Source organism: Cydia fagiglandana, chromosome 6 (assembly GCF_963556715.1).
Source record: "Cydia fagiglandana chromosome 6, ilCydFagi1.1, whole genome shotgun sequence".
Taxonomy (NCBI): Eukaryota; Metazoa; Arthropoda; class Insecta; order Lepidoptera; family Tortricidae; genus Cydia; species Cydia fagiglandana.
This window is the reverse complement of record NC_085937.1, coordinates 1,505,000-1,526,782: the sequence shown is the minus strand read 5'-3', so window position 1 is coordinate 1,526,782 and position 21,783 is coordinate 1,505,000. Positions and strand designations below refer to the sequence as shown.

General features: G+C 36.5%; 1 protein-coding gene across 11 annotated transcripts in view; it reads left to right on the top strand.

The window, feature by feature from the left end:
* The window catches only part of LOC134664917 (disintegrin and metalloproteinase domain-containing protein 11), a 733,539-nt gene that overhangs the window by 479,311 nt on the left and 232,445 nt on the right, over positions 1-21,783 (top strand). For all 11 annotated transcript variants that reach the window (XM_063521633.1, XM_063521632.1, XM_063521635.1 and 8 more), the window contains one exon: positions 777-856. In XM_063521633.1, coding sequence (XP_063377703.1) covers positions 777-856 — 80 coding nt within the window. The remainder of the gene's footprint in view (positions 1-776; positions 857-21,783) is intronic.

Genomic DNA, 21,783 nt, shown 5'->3' with positions numbered 1-21,783 from the left:
AGCCTGCGCTTGCGGCTGACGGCTTTTACTTAGCGTAAAGGTGTCTTTCGGCGCGCGGGGAGCATGACGAAGGTTGGAGCATATACTGCGTTATAGACTAGTTAGACGCACTTTCAACCATTTTAAAAGTTTGTTTGCGGTTAATACGACGTCCATACAAAATAAGAAGAACGTATAATAGTTATACGTTTCCAAAGACTATTATGGTGATGTAAAAAAGTTAAGTGATACTAGGCTAAAATGGCGTATGAGACATTTAAACAAAAAAAAATATTATACGATTTTTTAGACTAGTATCAGATCTAAAATTTTGCTAAAGATCCTAATCTTAAAGTGCGTATAGCGTCTTTTACGTATTTTTAGCCTAGTTTTTGGCTTATACGTTATTTTAGGCTAGATATGGTGGATAAGATTTTACGCAAACCAGAGCGTAAAAAAACGTATAGCTGCATATACGTTGTTTTAGCCTGGCTTTGTCAAATAGTCGCTTTTTAGCCTAGGAACGAATGAAAATTAGTGCAAATACGGTCTTTTTACGATATTTTTCTCGAAAACTAAGCCACTTATCGGAAAACGGGCCAAAGTGGTCGATGCGTCTCGATCTCTACATTACGAATATCACAAAAAGTCCATTTTGGCAAAATGTCGAAAAACTGCCTTTTAGCTTAGGGCGGCAGCATAGTACTAGAATATCTAATGAAAACTTGACTTTGACTTTATTTCAGGTATTTACGATTAATGATAATGAAACTATCAATGTTTATATTTTGTTGCAGACTGGCAAACACTTCCACCGGACTTCCCTCCTCATCAAAGCTTTCAACCACAAGTTCAGATTAGACCTCGAGCTTAACACGTGAGTACAATAGATTTAAACGCTGTGTGAAAAGGTTGTATCTTGATTCGCAATAAAAACGAGGAAATCTTGCACAATATAGGTGTAATTTTTCCGTAAGACATTAGTGACAGTAAAAACAGTAAAATATAGAAAAAGTATAAAAGCATATCGATATCAAAGGAGGCCGTAAACTACACTGTGAGATCTCCATTTTAAAACATAAATATTTACACCGGATCTATTAAAAACGAATCTATTTCGTTACCTTATTACCAGCGTGTCGAACTATAGACAATAATTAACATTATCGGCACTACTTTGGAAAAAATCTCGTATCTCACTCTGAGTCAAAGTTGACAGACAGTAACTCTGTATGCATGCCATACATGGATACCTACCACATTTTTCTTTTGATTGACAGAATAAGATACGAGTTTTTTTTTTCAAAGTAGTGCCGATATGTGTGGTGGGTGGTTTAAAATTGTGATGTCTACCAAATATTTCATAGACTAATATCAGTTATCCGCGACCACGACCAGTGTAAACTGTGTCGAAAAGTGGGAAATAATGGTAACAAAATAAATTAACGATAGACTCGGTGTAAAATTGTTTCAATCTGTGTTCAAAACGCGAATATTTAATTTTTTTTATTTTATGGATTACCCGTCTTGTGGGTTTTGGCAGGAGGAATTTTGCCAATGACGACGTTTTAAATATTAAAAGTGGGGTTTCAATTTTCACTACCATGTATGACATTGTGGTTAAACTGAAGAGCTAAGAGCTGCGGTTGAATAAATTACATAATTATTGTGAGAGCGTAGGTAGTAGGCGTATTATGGCTTCATTTATGAGATAAAATTCTAGAGACTTCCAAAAGACTTCAAGGTCTTTCTTCATACATCTTCTTCTTCTCCTTGTCCTTTTCCCATTATTTGGGGTCGGCTCTCCTAGTTATATTTCGCCAGGCTTCACGGTCCTGGGTCATCTCAGGTGTGATTTGGGCTTCTTTCATATCCCTTTTCACTGTTGCCAGCCATGTCAGTCGGGGTCTTCCTCGTCGTGATTGCGCGGGGAACATATCTAGCACCTTACGTGTCATGTGTTCGGATTCTCGGCGCATGACATGTCCAAACCATCGGAGTCGCCCTTCGGTTACTTTTTCGGGCAAAGGTCTGACTTTAAAACTACCACGGACGTAGGTGTTACGGATGTGGTCAAGTAAGGTGACACCTCCGGCCCAGCGGAGCATTTTCATCTCGGTGGCGTGAAGCTTATCCTCTAGCTGTTTTTTGAGGGGCCAGCACTCGGCGCCGTACACCATGGCTGGACGGACTGCTGCTTTGTATACTTTTCCTTTAATGGTTACCGGCATTCTCTTGTCACATAAAACACCAGTTAGGTCTTTCCACTTCATCCAGCCCGTGTTTATTCTGTGGGAGACATCGGCATCAATGGAACCATCGCTAGAAATGACCGAGCCTAGATATTTAAAACTATTAACTTGGTTTAAGGGCGTTCCGTCCAAGGAAACGCTATGGAGATTGTGGCTGTCGCTAAAGTTACAGTGCATATATTCTGTTTTATGGCGACTTATACGTAGACCTGCGCTTTCTAGCGCTACTCTCCATTCTGCCAGCGTTTCTTGCAGCTCGTGAGATGTTTCGTTAATGAGGACTATGTCATCTGCATAGAGTAGAGTCCATGGCGGTGGTTGTTGCAGCCTGGCGGTTAAGTGATTCATCACGATGTTAAAAAGAAGGGGGCTCAGAGCTGACCCCTGATGGACTCCGACCTTTACTTCAAACTCGTCACTCTCTCCCGCTGGGCAGCGCACTCTGGTTGTGACATCATTGTACATATCCTTTACGGTATTTATGTAGTATTCAGGTACATTATGTGCTCGTAGTGCTTGCCAGATTAAGTTTCTTGGAACCCTGTCAAATGCTTTTTCCAGGTCAATGAACGCCATGTGAAGGTCAGCCCTGTTGTGCCTAAATTTTTCCATTGGGATTCGAATGGTATGAATTGCGTCAGTGGTCGATCTTCCCGCAACAAAGCCACACTGGTTTTCGGTGATCTTAATAAACTGGAGTATCCTTCTGCTTATTATGCGCTCCCATATTTTAAGAGTATGAGGTATAAGTTTTATGGCTCTGTAATTTTCGCAGAGTCTTATGTCTCCTTTATTCTTATAAAATGGGATTAGGTGACTTTTCCTCCATTCGCTTGGTATACCTTCGGTTATGATAGTGTTAAGAAGGTTGGTCAAGAATACCACTCCTTTCGGCCCTAGCTTCTTCCACAGTTCGGCAGGAATATTGTCTGGTCCCAAACCTTTATTGTTAGCCATAGCTTTGACGGCTGCGTGTACTTCGTCATGTGTTACACACGGAATAGGGCCTGCCGTTGGGGGAGTTGGGTCCGTGGGCGCTGTGCTCGGGTATGTTTCGTTGAGCAAACTAGAGTAGTAATCTTTCCATCTCATCTGGATATCGCAGTCTGATGTAAGCAGTTGACCCCTTTCGTTTTTTATGTACTTGATGGTCTTCACGTCTTTGGTGCTGGCATTCCTGTGCTTTGCGATCCTAAATAGCTCTCGATCATTACTGGTCGCTTCCAGCTTTGCGTAGAGATCGCAATTACAGGCAGCTTTAGCTTGCGCTACCGCCCGCTTCGCCTCTTTCTTTGCCTCTTTATACGCAGCGTTATCAGACGTATCATTGGTTTGTTGCCACTGTTTAAAAAGGGTCTTTTTACGCGCCACCTTGTCTCTCACATCGCCATTCCACCATTTCCCGTCTTTGTCGTTGCTCAGAGGCCCCTTCGATATTCCAAGATATTCAGCAGCTTTCTGGTTGCAGAGACTTTGGAAGGCATTCCATGTTGCTTCTACGTTATTGTCGTTGTTTATTGCTGTCATTTCATCCTTTATGTCGTTTACCAGTTGGTGCCCCTCTTCTCGGTCTAGTCTGTGCCATCTTATTCTGGGTGTTCTATCTTTCTTTACCTTTATAGACCTTTCCATTAGAAGCTCTGCAACTAAGATCCTGTGTTGTGCGGTCAGAGATTCTCCGGGGATCACTTTGCAATCTTTAAACAGCCTGAGATTTTCTCTATTTGCCAGAATGTAATCAATTTGTGTACAGTTTCCACCGCTTTTGTATGTTATTAGGTGTTGGTCTGCTTTCGTAAAAAAGGTATTGATGATGGCAAGATCATACGTAGCTGCGAACTGTAGTACGGATTCACCTTCTGCGTTCCACCTTCCGAAGCCCTGGTTTCCATGCACTCTTTGGTATGTGCATGTAGTACTCCCCACATGTCCGTTCAGATCTCCGCCAATGTACGTCGACTCGTCCGCTGGGATCGACTGCAAAAGGTCGTGGATGCCATCCCAGAAAAGCTGTTTTCTGTCTTTCTTCATACATGTTTTATCCAATTAATACAAAAAAACCGGCCAAGTGCGAGTCGGACTCGCGTTTCTAGGGTTCCGTACATAAGTCCGACTCACGCTTGACTGCACATTTCGAATAGGTTTTCCTGTCATCTATAGGTAAAGAACTATTTTGTCTATTTTTTTCAAAATTTTAGACCCAGTAGTTTCGGAGATAAAGGGGGGGAATGGACATTTTTCGGCTATTTTCTTAAATAACTTCGAACCTATTTATTTTATAATTATAAAAATATATGTCCATCTTTGGGTCACTAATTTACATATGTGTACCAAATTTCACTTAATTGGTCCAGTAGTTTCCGAGAAAATAGGCTGTGACAGACGGACAGACAGACAGACGCACGAGTGTTCCTATAAGGGTTCCGTTTTTTCCTTTTGAGGTACGGAACCCTAAAAATAAAAAAGGATCGCTAAAGGAAAGCTAGTATTTGCAATTCCGCCAGGCGAAGGCTAAATATACTCGTACTCGCATTTTCATATATCAGAAACCGCTGAAACGAGTGAAAACAATGTATTGCCACATATAGAAATATCGACCAAAAAGCCCATAGATTATTCCATCGTCCAGGGAAAAATGATATTATGGCGTATTGAGTTCGTATGTCGTTGAGACGTTTTTCCCATGAAGATGTATTCGGAGAATTACTCTCCAGACCGTATCCAGGCCGTGTTATTGGGGAGGGATATTATGATCCCCAGGATCGCAATATTCGACAGTGCACGGTAGCACACAGAATGTAAACAGTAAGCTTCAATAGAAATAGCAAAAAATGTTAATAAATATTACAGATGGTATATTTTAGCATTTGACGTATAACCTACAAGTCTTACGATGGTTATTTTTCTTGAAATATGAATAACTTATATTTTGACAAGTAATTGATATAAATAAAAGATTTAAGTAGGTGTATAAACTGTTGATAAAATCATGATTGTTCACAAAAAGTGCAAGATTACGAAGAAGTGAAGGTAAATTGGTTTGTTTACATTATTTGACATTTCTGTTAAACTCTACGACCAAATTAAACAGGTTAACGGTTAATTGAAGCCATAATCGTTAAAACAATAGCCACTGCATGTTATCTATTCTGGTTTATCTATCTGTAGGATTTGCAGTTGATGTTTAAACCGAGTACGATTTATTATAAAATCAATCAATTTATTATAAAAATTTCAAACCCAGCAAGTTTCGTGTAAATACTTAGGTAATACTAGTAAAATTTAATTGCAAAAAATATATAATATATATTATGCCCTTCGGCCGCGTACGATACCGGATATTCGTAACCAATTGCGATAGAAGAAAGAATCTACTTTTTACGATACTAGTTACTAAGCAATAAGTTTTTTTCCTTACACGTTACTAGTATCGAAGTAGGAATTTCTATTGAAATAATGAATTACGTAAGCGTACTTTACATTCTTAATACGGAACTAAAATAAACTTTCAAAATGATATCAGAACCTCTTTAAATATTGATAGCATTAAACCCTCTCTAGATTGTTGGCCGGTTATACTGTCAATGTCTTGTTTATTTCTTTATCGATGTCAATTGCCTGTGTTGAATGAGCATTTAGTTTAATTCTGATATTTCATCTACAAAACCTTAAAAAAAGCTGATTACAGTTAAAGTAAAGTGAAGATAAATAAGAGGACGGAACAAACAGAATTAATATGGAATTAGACTTCATTTCCACAAAGAGGGGTGGGAGATCATTATTGAATAATGGTCGTAGATATCATAGAAAGAAATTCTACGCAAACGGTGGCACTTTTTGGCTTTGTTTTAATAATAGTAGCCTGGGTTGTAAAGGCAGTGTCTCTCTCAATGACAGGAATGAAGTGGTGAAAACTAAAATTCATATCGACACCTGTAAAGAAGATTTTTCTGCCAATAGGATTCTTAAAGAACTGGATACTTTGAAGAGGAACTGTTCTCATAATTTCGAGAGTATTCAAAAACAATACGAAGACATGGTATTTAATTTGGAGGATGAAGGACTTGACCTTTTACAATCGGTCCCCGGTTTTCAGAACGTTAAGACTGGGCTTTATAATGAAAGGAATAGGGTTCTTGGAGCACCTAAATTACGATTTAAATCATGTAAAGAAGTCACAATACCTGAAAAATTCAAAACATTCCTGCTGGCCGAATATGAGGATGACGATAGAAAAATTTTGCTGTTTTGCAGTAAAAAAATTGTACCATTAATCAAAGAAGGAAGATATATGCATATTTTGGGCGATGGTACGTTTAGTTCGAGCCCTAAAGGCTTCAAACAATTATACACCATTCACGGAGTTGACGAGCATACGTCAAATATAATACCATTGATTTATTGCTTACTTCCTGATAAAAAATTTGAAACTTACACCATTGTATTTAGATTAATACAATCTTAATTCGAAGACTGGCAACCAGAAAAAAATACCGTTGACTTTGAATTAGCCCCAATGAAAGCAATTCGAAAAGTCTTTCCTTCGGTGGTCGTCAAGGGATGTTTCTATCACCTTAACAGGTGTTTGTTCCGAAAAGCCAAATTCTTGAAGATTACTACAATGGTCAAAAGAAGGCACGTAGCAAGATGTGCTAGCCTTGCTCGATTGCCAAAAGAGTACATTCAAACAGGTAAAGCTTATGTGATGTGTAAAAGTCCACATGGGGATGACATAAAGAAATTTAATGAATATTTCCAAAAGCAATGGATGAAAAGAACTGATTTTGTTAGAGTCTGTAACTGTTCTGAGGAAAAAATAAGAACAACAAATAATATCGAAGGTTGGCACAGCCGTTTAAATAGATTTGTTGGGCGAAAGAATCCGACGCTAGCACAACTGCTCGAGATATTATCCAAAGAAACCAAATTATTCAACATATTTAAGAAACAAACGAAAATGTCAAAGGAGTACCAAGAGATCGAGGCTGAAATTAAGCAATCAATTGCACAACTAAACCGAAACGAAATATCGGTGGGTCATTGTATAGAATTGATAGCTCCTTTTCGATTTTAATTTTTTTTGCTTTTGTTCTGTTTTTAGTTAAGCCAGTTCAGCGTAGATGTTTTCTTTACCAACGGCAAAGCTTTGCTGTTTGACCGTGTGTTTAAGTAATTTGTAATTTTTCTTCTTACTGTGATTACATACACATACGTTATGATATAAATTCATAAACTAAATAAAGATATTAAAATAGTAAATATTTTTTTAATTATCACTGATTCACTGGACTTTTCACTTGTAAAAAAAAGTTTGAATCTCTAATCTCTATACTGTGACATATATAAATTATATCTATGGTATTGTATATGTCAACAATGACGTCCTTCTTTTATTAGAACAATTATAGATTACGGCAGGAATCTTTTCGTGTTAGATTTTCGTAAAAGGAAGTCTGAATTATCGTGATAATAAAAGTAGAGAGAACTGGATACTATGAATTTCGAAATGAACCCAGTCGGTGAGCCGTTGACAATTATCAGAGCTGCGGAAAACATTGAAAAATGTATTTTTAAAAGATGCAACATTCTGACGCTGCAGGAAATACCAAACATGATAAGAATAAAACTTTTATGTGATTTCGATTTCTATATTCCTCAGCGTACACGTGTGTGCCGGGAGCATTTAGAAACAGGTGCCTGGGAGGAGTTGATCGAAGCTTCAGACGTTGTAGAAGATTTTAATAGAGTGCATACTCAAGACATAGTTCGTCTTATGAGACAAGCGTTACTAAAAATTAACTGTATAGCCTCATCTTTTCTTTTTTATTCATAAATTGATATGAAAGAACTCTACATTGTGACGAATTGTTAATTAATAACATGTAAAGACAAATACATAACATTTACCGGGTTTAACGGCATTTTATTTATTAAAAAAAACAACCAAGTTAAATGCACAATACGCCATAGATATTAAGAGACATAGAATATACAATTATACATATTACTATCCCGCGTACCCTCGTTCGAAACTAGTTTCGGAAAAAACATAAAAATTGTCGCTCGAAACCAGTTACGAAAGAATTACGTGGTTTCGTTTGAGTAAAAAAAAGCCTTGAGTTGTAACTAGTATCGTAAAAAGTAGATTCTTTCTTCTGTCGCAATTGGTTACGAATCTCCGGTATCGTACGCGGCCGAAGGGATATTATGTTCTACTATAAACATTACAAAAATAGTCTGCCAAAAACATACCTAATAATCAACCTTCTTTTATGTATGTATGTAGCTGAATTTAAAAGGAATTCTAGTAGGTAGAAACAAAAACCAATAAAAATCTAAAAGCACCACTTGTATTATACATCCTACTGATATAATTGCTTTACTGCATCGATATCGAGACATGTGTTATGGATTCGTTCAAAAACCTCCTAACACAACGCTCTCTGTTTTTTCGTAAAGGAACACGAAATATATTGCCTCGTGATATTTATTAAATCTACACAAGATCTTTTTATTCGGTTCACAAGTTTCGTCTTACCGTATGATGTCATCTTCATCTTTTATCTGTTACCGAGGAAAAATAAACATTATTTGCATGTTATTTGCTTTCAACCAGAGTGACGGTGACGGCTCTAATAATTATGTTTACAATTTAGGTATTTTCTTTGTGTTTTTATTTAAGTTCTTACTTCTAATTATATGTATTTTAAACTATTGCAGTAATGTTAACTATACAACTCGTATTTAGTCGCAATCAAGTGTAAAATTGTGAATAGTAAAAGTTGTTCAGTAGCAGAGGAGGCGGTCAAAATGTAGTGAACACAACGCAATTGTTCATAAAATAATTACCTTTACATTTCCTTTTTTCATTAACTGGAGAAAGTTGGTAACATTTATTTTTTTTCCTTAAAATTCTTGAGAAGTTCATTTTATTCATATCGCTAGTAAAGGAAAACATAAAATTTTGCTTTCAAAACGTTCTAATTTAAAGAATGGAAACGTTCTAAAGAACGAGTTTATACCATGATTGTGTTTTGGACCGTTAAATAATCTAAGGGACATCACTTGTTCGTCCTTTCATCTTCAAAGGTTTCGTTGCGGTAGATATAATTAGGATCGATCCGTCTTTTCCTTTACGAGATGAATCGGTGTAAATTATATTTCGAAGAACCTTCAAATATTAATTTCTCTAGACACTTGTAATACTCGTAAAGTTTAGTATTTAACTGTCACAAAGGTATTTGGGACTAATTTGACAATAACGTGACGCAGAAAATTAAGTGAAAAGTGATGTTTTTAGTGGCGTTCTCTCGATAGTGTTACTCGTATAGTTAGGCATTAGTTTGAAATGTCTTAAAATTATCTACGGTAGAAGAATAGGTACTTATAAGTCATACTGAACTCAAAATCACAAGATAAATTGTTATTCTTTTACTTTTTCCTTAGCTAACGTCGACGTTTTCTATAGAACAGCTTATATATTTAAAAGACTTCGGGCTGGAATTATACTCGTAGTGAAATTTGTGCAGCGTAACCTTCGTATTGACTTCGCAGAGTATTGACAAACATTGAAAAAGTAACCTGTATCTAACTTTATACATAATAATAACGTTGAAAAAATTAGTAGTTACCGAATTTCTACGAACACGAACGGTCGCCTTTGCTTTTGCACAATATGAATTGTTCACAAAAACCATGTACCAATGGCCTCAAAAATTTGCTGTTCAAATGTATACCCTCTGTCAAACCTACAAAGTCTATTTCAAGAGCAATAGATTTTTGTGGTTTCCGTTCGTATTGGACGCTCCCCAGAGCGTTGAAATTCACTGGCAACAGAATCTGAGAGCAGAAAAACATACGGGGCTTTAAAAGAAGCATAACGTTTCTGTTTTAGAGAGCGCTGCGTTGTTAGTAAAGGTTCCGTAGTCAATCTGCCGTATTCGAACTTCAAGATATTCACAAGAGACGACACGTACTAGATCCATTCTAGATACGTTATAGTTTAGATATCAACTAGTTCTCTTTTGCAGCGCAATTCGGGCAACCAATGTCACTTTTACGTTAGATAGAGTAAGATATCTATTAGATGTGAATTGGATCTCTCAGTCATAATATCCTGTGGAAATCGTTCAAGAGTATCTCCAGAATCGCGCAAATGTCAAATTTGACAGGTTAGATCTTAAACGTATCGTTATAGTATCTTGGTGATATCTAATAGATGTCTATTTCAAAATCCGAATCGGGTCCAATGTATTTTAGATACTAGATACGAGGCTAGGCGGGCTTATGTGTCGTAAAACGATTCTAATATAGTCAAATAATATATATTTAGTTTTGTGTGACTTTTTTGCCTCATGGAAATAAGTATTCGTGATATTTCAATCAGTTTGAGTCCCGGGGAAGGACATAGGATAGTTTTGTCCCGGAAATCATCTTTTAGGAGGGTGAAAAACGGGGAGGAAATGAGATAATTGATTCATCGCCTGATAAATGATGTTAGCGTGTGCTCAAGTTGAATGATTGTCATTACACTTTATCTAAGTGTTGAAGTTGTTAACCGTTGAAGGTTATATGGAGAATCAATAAAAAGGAGATATACTGGGCTGGCTGAGATGTGAGATCAGTATCGCCGTTATACGCGCCACCAGCATGTGTATCCGCACACGTCACCGTTTTAAGTCAACCGCCAGGTGGCTTGTGTTCGACGACGGTGCCGCCCTTCCACACATCGATTGAAACCACTTTTCTTGCCTACCCACATATGTATTACCTAACCCTTTGCTTATGTACGTTTATGATTGTTTTAATGTAATAATTTTTTGGACTTTTATAAAAAGGAGATTAGATAAAAAATAAGGTACCTACCCACAGAGATGTGACTTATTTGAAATACTTGTATTTAAAATGCAAATACAAAATACCTATTTTGTATTTTGTATTTAAATACCTTTTGAAGAAAACTATTTTGTAGTTTATTTGAAATAGTTTTTGGGACCTATTTTCTATTTTCAAAATACAAAATACTTTATAGTTAGTAGGTAATGTAGGTAGGAGTTACAATCTCTTCTGATGTTACAATCCTGGCAACTCTCTCATTATTTTAACATGGAACTGTTTAGTAACGTCGCACATGACCACAAGCGTAGCGAGTGGTTAAAAAAGTGGAATCTTAAGTGTTGTGAGGGTTTCAAGGCACAAGAGGAGAACAAACTTTTCTGCCCTGGTGAAACTCAAACGAGACGTTTTCATCACACTAACGAGGGGCATTATACTAGCTGTAAAACATTACAAATTAATGCTTTAAAAGTTGGCCGTTGAAAACCATTATCCATACATCCTACTGGTTCATATGAGCAAACAACTAGAAATATGCACTTAAGATAGAGGATTGCTTTCAAAGAATAAAGAGAGTCTTTTCAACTCGGAAATTCCGAGTAATACTTTTTAATTCAGACTAAGTATTCACTACTCAGAGTCCTTTTTATCGCAAAGTATTTGTATTTTTAAAAAGTATTTTGAAAATACCTATTTAGTATTTTGTATTTAAATACATTTTCAAAAACTATTTTGTATTTCGCATTTGAAATAGTTATATCAAGGAAGTATTTGTATTTTGTATTTAAATACTTTTTATAAAGTATTTTTCGCATCTCTGCCTACCCACTTATTCCTCGCAGACGAAAGTCGCGGGCAAAAGCAAGCATTCCATATTTATCAAAGATAGACCGTCGAAGGAACCCAAAATATTTGATTGGCATACAAAGCGAAGCTTGTTTACAGCACATACGCCAGTGACTTTGTGCACCTCTCTTAATGTAGTTGCCGCCTGTCGCGCGCCCCGAGTGTGGGAGGGAAACGTGACGACGAAAACACACCACTGGAAATAAATAGGCGGAATTTTTACTAAGAGGCTTATTTAAACTTACATTGTGACATCATAATGATATTTCAATGATGTTAGTTGCCCGTGGGTCTCGCTTACATGGTACGGACAAGTACGAGCGAAATGTACGCGAGAGTGACGCCATTTGGATATCATTTTGACGTCGTGAAGTAAGTTTGAATTGGCTGGAACAATACATATTTAATTTTATAACAAAATCTGGTGAAATAGATAGAAAGTGAGCATTGAAATTAATAAATTGGACACGTACATACCTCATAGAATCTAAATTTAACTTCCTTTTTAACCCTGAAAATGTAACAAGATATGTTCCTGGTTAGATTCCTTACATTTTATTAAAATATATATATAAACGCAATATTTCACCGTCAAAATCACAATTTTGACCGCTCGTTACTAATTACTAGTAATTATTTAAACTACCTTCTCAACTATACTTGTTTGGCAAGAGATGTTAAGTGTAAAACGATTTTGATATAGTACTTGTTCTTTAAAAAGGTAATATCAAATAAAAAGCAATGTTTTCCACATAAGAGTACATATTCCTTCAATAGAGCAGCTGTAAGCAGACAATCATCTCAAAAATAATTGACACATTCCTCGCTCAAGTTGCATTCGTTGAGTTGCCCGACATGGCTTAGAATTTGAGCTGTGAGTCGGAAAATCGTGGCCAAGGGAAATCGGCGCTTTTGTCGTGTACGACACAATCGAATGAGTGCCGAATTGATTTGCGTCGAGAGTAGACGGGGAACGTGTTGAGGTATAATACATGTTTAAACGTTGAGAGCGTGAGTGGAATTTAAACGTTTTAGATTTTGGCTGATGAGAGGTTCTCAGCGAAAATTTAAGCGCAAAAGAATCTACGAATGTTGCAGCTACGATTCACAAATCAGCTAATAACGTTGATAACTGTAGACAGATTAATTGCCCACTAAGGCATAATTCAAGATGTTAGAGACATTTTTTAAAACGGTAAATCACCGGTAATTGCTTATATATACTGGCTATCAGTGCATAAGTATAAATTATATTCAACTTCAGGGTTGTCACATCCGCGTTCCTGAGCCTTTGAGCACCCTTTCATTCCTTTTTTATTTTCTAATTTTGATAACCTGAAATATTTATAATTTTAAAACCAAAGATATAGACCAATTTGTTTGAGCCTAACTAATTCAAATGTCTGTGTTCAAATACATAGATATATTATGTATCTGTATTTAAAAGATTAAATTTCGGAAAAACAACATCCGTGTGTCTAAAATTGAATCAAAACAAAACACTTTATCACCCCAAACCGCTCTCACTACGCATTGTGACGTTTCTCTGCCAAAAAATCTCAAACCGGTGATAATATTTCACGCCACTTTATTTATTATTTCCTCAACGTCCTTCGTAGGTTCTGGGGCATTACCGCCGAGGAAGACCGTAAATTACCTACGTACTCCTTCAGGGCCCGAGAATTATATGATATCCTGCCATTCCTGGCTCGCAAGGGCAAGTTGGTAAGGAATGCTCAAGGGGGAAAATTATAGGATGACAAACGTCTGTGCGGTGGCGTGATGGCGCAAACGGTCGGCCGTAATGGGTAATTCGAAATTACGTAGTCTTTAGTCATAATATATTTGACAAAAGCGCGCATGGAGTCGTTTATTTTAAAGTGGCAGTGCTGTAATTGTAATTGTTTGCAAAACCGTACATATTTGCAACATTTTCGGCACTAATAAATGGCTCCCCCTCCCTATTTTACCTTCGAACCGGGTGTTTACTAAATTTTATAAAATAAATAAAATAAAATTAAGCTTGATTAATAATTTGAATATGATCGTTGGACGTATTAATGAGTTTTTTCCAAACAACTCTCTTACACTCTTTTTTATATAGTACGAAGGTACAAAACCCTCCACTATGCGGGGCCCGATACGCAGTTATCCGATTTTATACTTACGAGGAATAACCTCCATTTTAATGCAAAAAGTAAACATAACGCTAGTTTCAAAGTAAGAAAATGCTCTGAATCTCAAAAAAGCAAGGACATCCCTGTAGGATTATTTAGGTACATGGACGGGAAGGTTTATTGAGCTGTATTGTTTTTCAATCGGCGGTCCCCTGGGCCGGGCCGTGACGTCACTGGCATAAACAAAATGGTGGCGGCGCGGTTTGCGCGCGAAATCGATGTCTCGCTTGAGGGTTAAGTGTTTTTTATGCAAAACTTCTTGTATGTACGCGTTGGGTTTTTTTTCTGTGGAAAAGGCTCCAGTTAGTTACTTTTTATTTTAATTTTGTGTTTGGAATAATGTTGGTTGGATTTGTGCGGTCTTTTTTATGAGGGATTGAGGGAAATTTAAAATGCTTTAGAGATTTACGACACTACGTCAATCCACTGCCTGTTTAGTGTTTAGTCTAAATTCATAAACAGGCATAGAAATGTACGAGTATGTGGCACATATTAAAATTGTCCTACTGACTTTATAACGATATTAGGGTAAAGTTAGATTGAGTTTACTTGTTAATGTCACAATTTGAACACTTAGGTAACTTTTTCCATACATTTCAATGAACAAAATTGCTAAATAAAATATTTTTACATTTTCATGAACCACGTACTTTTTCAGATGGTTTTTCACATAGTAAATATATTTACGCTTCACAACTTATATTATATAAAATATTATCCAATAAAACAAATGAAGTAGGTATTAAATATCCTGAATCATCTCGCGTTCGTTAGTGCAAACATTTATTAATGACCGAAATAATTAAATGCATTCAATCATTTTGTTCAGAATTTTCACAAAACCCCGTCAACATGATGGATGAGTGAATGAACGAAGCATGTAGACAGGTGTTGTGTTTCCAGGTCGTAATATATTAATTGTATATTATTGGACGATTATTATACAAATCTACTATTAAGCCCTACATTTCATGGAAAGGATTACGAACATGGGCTGCGATAAGATGCAACCCAAGTTTGTGTTCCATAAGAATTTTAACGTTAAAATTCCAACAAGGGCTGAGTGGACCGAAGGTCTTGAAGCACCAATCTCTGATGAAAACGACATTATATGGTACACAGATGGGTCTAAGACAGAATCTGGTACGGGGGCAGGCATTTATGCAAATGACTTTAGTAGTAGCATAAGCATGGGCAATTACGCCACTGTCTTCCAAGCCGAGACATTCGCTATAATTGCCTGTGTTCATGAGAATATAGTTAGGCGAACCCAAGGGAAGAATATCTATATACTCAGCGACAGTCAGGCCGCTCTCAAAGCGCTCGAAGCTCCCAGAGTGGACTCTAGACTGGTATATAATGGCGTCCAAGCTCTGAACCAGCTTGGAAGGCAAAACAGGGTGCAACTGGTATGGATCCCAGGGCACGAGGGATTCATAGGCAACGAAAATGCAGATGAACTCGCCAGAGCCGGATCTGTAAGTAACCTTATAGGTCCGGAACCATTCGTGGGGCTCTCACAGGGAACCATCACAACGGCTATTAAAGACCATACCAAGACTAAACACCAGGAAGAATGGGATAGTCTGACGGGTCTAAAGCATGCAAAGCTCTTTATGCAAGGAATAGACTCCGGCTGGAGCAAAAAGCTTTGGAAACTTAGCAAAAGACAACTCCAAATCATAACGGGGGTGTTTACTGGCCACTACGGGGTCAAAGGATTTCTTCAAGACTTCAAGATGGGACACTCTGACAACACCGATTGTCGTATGTGTGGCGAAGAGGAAGAGACAGTAAGACACTTAATGTGTGAATGTCACGCCCTCGCCAGACAAAGAATGAAGGACTTTGGAGCAGGATACCTGGAACCAAAGGACTTTAAAACGCTACCCATGAGCTCCATCATCCGACACATGGATATGGTGGGAAAAGCTCTTGAGTAGTTGACGGATCTCTTCTAGGGGGTAACTGCACAAAAGATCCCTATGGGTCGAAGTGTATCCGCAAGGGCCCCCGAAAACAATAAGATAAGATAAGATAAAGCCCTACATTTGACCATACTTGTATTGCAGATGATAGACAATAATGCAGAAAATAATCTATAAATACTAGAATGAAATAAAAAAATAAGTAGGTACCATTGCCCAGACTGTTTGTTAACTGTGCATCGGTGGACCTTATGCCTTTTGTAATAAGGTCCATCGATGTACCTATATAGTTACGAGTGTTGCTGTCTGTACAAAAATCTTCTAATATGTATATTATTAGACTTGTAAAGTTTGTGACAATTACTAGAAAGTTATTATTTTTCCCAACCAACCAACCAAAGTAAAAAAATAATTATTCTCGTTAAGTAATTATGTTCAGTGAAAATAAAACGGTAAACCTCACGTCTGAAACTGAACACAATTATCGTTTAAAACTACTAAGTATGCCATAACTTCGTATTAATATAACTGCAATACGATATGAGCAATAAAACTGGCCGAATATAATCCTCATTAAAATATTAAAACGAAATCTGCAACGAAACGTGAGTTGACGTGTGTTTTATTAGTTTTGGAACGAAACAAGTTTCAAATTTGGAACTACATTGTTTTCCGAGGAACAGGAATTGTAATTAAGTTAATATTAATAAAGTTTAATAACATCGGATTTCGTGGAGGGCAAATTAAATTTTGCGCCCGAAAAGAATGCTTTGATAAATAAATATCGGATTCACAAAACAAAACAAATTAATTGTGTCCGTTTTTTTAGGGGCTTCTATTGATTTTCTTGACGTTATTTGACTTTTAGTTTGAGCTGAGCCAGGATATTTATCGAAATATATGTAAAGGTTACAGATTACATTTTACCTGACTACCTACATATTAGTATATTATTAGTACATAATTCACGTGTCAATATCAAACTAATTTTTTAATCAACTATTACTTATAGAAGAAAAAAACCTAGAAACCGCCTTTGTAAGCTACTCTTCTCTGTAACTTTTGTCGCATTCATCGAAATGAATGAGCTAAAAAAAAAGGATGTAGCGAAATATTAAAACAACCGAACCGATGATACTGATATTAATAAAAAGTAAAACTCTGATTATTGTATCGTGTAAGCGTACAGAAATTACTACCCCTTTAAATGCAAATGCGGTCATTTATTTAATTTTCCACTTTTGCAGCGATAAAATCTGACGTTTCAATCGCGCGACAGAAGATAAAATCGCGTTTTATCGCCAGAATTAACATAATTGCCGCGTTATACCCATTCGATCTTTTTGCTAATTTCAATTCCGTGATCTGGGATTACTTTAGTTCGTCTCCGCTTCGTTTGATGCCTATTTATTGTTTTCAATTATTTATATGGGATCTCAAACGGATGAAATATTTCGTGGAATATTAACTTAAAAGTTCATTGAATCGAAAGTAACGATATGGGATTATTACAAGTAGGTAGATAAGTCAAAATGAAACTACTTTAATCAATTCTTCTAACAATCATTTGAATATTTTGGTTATATTTGATATGAAACAATAAGATCAGGTGAGTTAGTTGTATGTTTCTAGGAAATCTAACTAAAGCAATATTATTTAAAGCTTAGTGAGTGAGTTATATTGTATCATAATTTCGTATTTTTCGTAGATACATTACAAATTCTGCACATTACTTAGGTATACTTAATCCGTTGGCTCAGCGAACCAAAATGAGACTTGGCCTCCGACATAAGACATCGCCACTTTTCTCGGTCCTGTGCGACTTCATTGTGACTACATATTTAAATATAGATTTGATTATAATGAGTACTTTAAAAGTTATGAGAGAACACATGAACAATAGGTACATACATTATTCATTCATACATACAGACCCATATCTTTATACCTGATAAGCCTCCTTTTACTTTGCTGTAGTCGGGTAAAAATAGTGTAAAGTTTTACATTTTGACAAGTGATTTGGATGAGGTTATATTTAAAGGAGTCTGATTCTGGATTCACTAAGCCTAATCATACATTCTACAAATCATCAACATGGAAACTAAAACTGATCGTCAAACTATTAATCCGCTCAAATGTTGTATGGACCGCAAATGGAGGCCACAACGCTATCTGTACCGAGCGGTACGCTGAATCCGGAGCCACCGTTAACCGTGTTTCGTGTGGCGCAAGTGCTGTGCAAATTCAGTTAAATGCACATATTCAAGTTTCACTTGCAAACAACAAAACTAGGTTTGCAGAGTGTGTCCTAGAACACTACCTTGTGGCACTCCGAAAGTATTAAGGTGTAGAACGTACACAATGTCAAAAGCCTTTTTGTAACTTATGAGCCAGTTGCATGTTTTACACTAAAAGATGCTTTACGTAGCTACTTATATGTAGGTTTCTATAGGACTAAGACACATGTTATCTATAAGGTTTTAGGACCTATAACCAGTCAAACGTTATGGACAGCACTGTTTAAATAACCTTATTATTATTCATTTCTCATGCTCTGAAAGTGACTCATTGTTTATCTATGAAGCGAGTTGACTGTGATAAATACGATTAAACTTAACGAAGTATGACTTTTCAAGTACGTATATATTTTATTTACTTCTAACGATTAGCAATTTCGACTTGAAGTTTAATTTCCATACTGACTCTAACTTGTGTTCATAGTCATATTTCTAACCTCTGATATTATAATTAGTTAATTTTAAGTTATGTGCCAGTCAGGTTTTATTTAGACCGTAGCAAACTGCACACTTGTGCCACACGCTAACCGCAGACTTTAATCCCGGTTCCAACGTCCGATTGCGACCGGCCACACCTGCAAGTGGAAAGGAATCATCGACATTTGTGCTGCCAATAGAACCCTTCAGCGAATGTTTGTCAAATTGTCTCTCTCACTCAACTCTCAACACTGAGCGGCTACCGCGAAAACCGAAATTCGCAAATTGCGGGGATCTTTCTCTTTTACTCCAATGAAGGCGTAATTAGAGTGACAGAGAAAAATCCCCGCAATTTGCGAACTTCGATTTTCGCGGTTATAGCCCTGATGAGTTCGGTTTGTTGGCGTACTTCAATAATTCATAGAGGCTAATTCGAACTTACATTCGTAATTAAACTGATGTCTAAATGTGATTTATTTATCATGCGCAGGTGTATTTCACTCATATTATATATGATTTCATTCATATGAAATATTTCACTCATATGAAAATTATTTTGTCCGCAAATGTCGGAGGCATTGAGGTGTATCTGATGAGGCGGCAGCTGCGGTGGTGTGGGCACGTGTCTCGGATGTCAGAAGACAGAGTGGCGAAGCCTATCTTCTTTTCAGAACTCCAGAATGGTAAGCGTAAAAGCGGTGGCCAGTACTTACGATATAAGGATGTTCTGAAAAGACATATGAAGAGATGCCAACTAGAGCCCTCTGACTGGGAGCGGAAGGCAGCGCAGCGGCCCGAATGGCGGCGCCTCATTAATGATAGAGTTAACATTTTTGAGACGGAACGCCGCAGTGAGCTCGACAAAAAACGTGATGAGCTTAAGGCTCGGCCGCCAACCTCAATTTCCTACAACTATGTAGGTGGTGTGCTGACGTGCCCAAAATGCGCTCGAGTATTTAGCAAGAAGATAGGGTACGTGAGCCACCTAAGAGCGCATCAGAGAGTGGATCAGCTACACTCTAATAACACGAGCTAAAAATTGCCTAGTCCAGAGCACACAGTCGCTGGGGCCGAAATCGGTCAGGAGAGCATCATTTTGTCCCTAAATGTATCGTATCCTATTTTATCGTAGTATGTATTATTGGCGCTAGCGAGACGTACGGACGAATGATAAGAAAAAATATTATTATTTTATATATATTTTTCAATTCAAATCAATTACATACTCCTTAGTAATTACGTATGTCGCACTGATGATGATGTTGTAACGAATGGACTGGACTACTATGTTTTTGGTATTCCATTCAGCAATATGGTAGCCTTTTACAGGGTTTTTTTACAAATTGATTTTTACTATTAAATATAAAATAATTTTAATGGACGATTTTAGACATTATAAATAAGTAAATTAAATAATTGTTATTAATAAAGGTAAAAAAATCTACCTACTCTCTGTAATTCAACATCTCAAAATTTTAATTCATAATCAATACTTAAACATCTTTTACACCATAAATACAGAAATAATAAGCTCAAGCCAGTCAGAAAGCGATATTTTGAACACAATAGCGCAAAAGTATATCAATAACAGTGACAGTTATCGCTTACATTGGGCCGGATTCGGATTTTGAAATAGACATCTATTAGATATTTTTTAGACATCACCAAGATACGATAACGATATGTTTAAGATCTAACCTGTCAAATTTGACATTTGCGCGATTCTGGAGATACTCTTGAACGATTTCCACAGGATATGACTTAGAGATCCGATTCACATATAATAGATTTCTTACTCTATCTAACGAAAAAGTGACATTAGTTGCCGGAATTGCGCTGCAAAAGAGAACTAGTTGATATCTAAACTATTATAACGTATCTAGTACGTGTCGTCTCTTGTGAATATCTTGAAGTTCGAATACGGCAGATTGGCATTGCCACCGAAGGGTCAGCTTCAAAAGAACTGACGCTCAATGCAAAAGAATGAAGCACTCAACGCGAAAGAATTGAATTGTGAGACATTTGTTGAATTCGCGAAATATTGTTGTCAGATTCGGTTAGTGGATTTTTTTTTTCGGATTTTATAAATATCTTGTGTTTATTAGCTAAGTTTCATAATAAAGCCTAAAAAATCTTTACGTCTTTATTATAAGTACCATCGTCCATATTAACTGACAATTCGTAAACCTTATGACAAAACCGTTCCTGAGAGGCATAACATAGTAAGTGCCATTTTAGTAATTTTACAAGAGTAGCGATTTTATGTCAAAATTTGTGTTACAAGGATTTTCGAACAACATAAAATGATACCAAAAGAGATTTGTGTCACAGTTTTTTTTAATGTATTTTTTATAATAGCAACAAGTCCGTTTAAATGCAGATGACCATTGTAATCAACTTAAACTGATTAAAATATCGAAATTTTAAGTTTTAGTCAGGACATACAGTAAAATGCTTTACAATATGCCTAGTGTGTGCACTCAGAACCGTAAACTCTCTGGACATACCTTAAAATAAACTTAGTAGGATTTTACTGTATTTCGCTTACATCAAAATGCTTCCCACAGGGTTATACACTTACAGTAAAATGCATTTGAAAAACTTGGAATTGGTAGTATTACCGATAAATATAGTTTTATGGATCGATGGAGCATTAGAAATTATGTACGATACTCGTACTGTAAAAAACCGAAAATCACAAAAAATGGACTTACAGTGTTATGCCTCTCAGTACGGAAAAGGCATAAGGGACAAATGATGGACAACGATGGACAGTTAAGCATGTTGCTGTTTGTACATACATACTAATATTGATAGATATTTTTTATTGTATTGATTAATTGTAAAGGTTTACGTAGAATTTTTAGGTGAGAAACGGAATGTACATAAGATAACTTTTCATACTGTTTTAGGATAGGTACTTTCACCGCGTTTGAACTGAACTTTGATGATTGACTTTCAGTCATATTTTTTTTTGTTTTTAGTAGGCTACATTATTATACGTAATAAGCAATATTGAGTCGCTTAAAATTTTTGTCAATTCACCAAATGT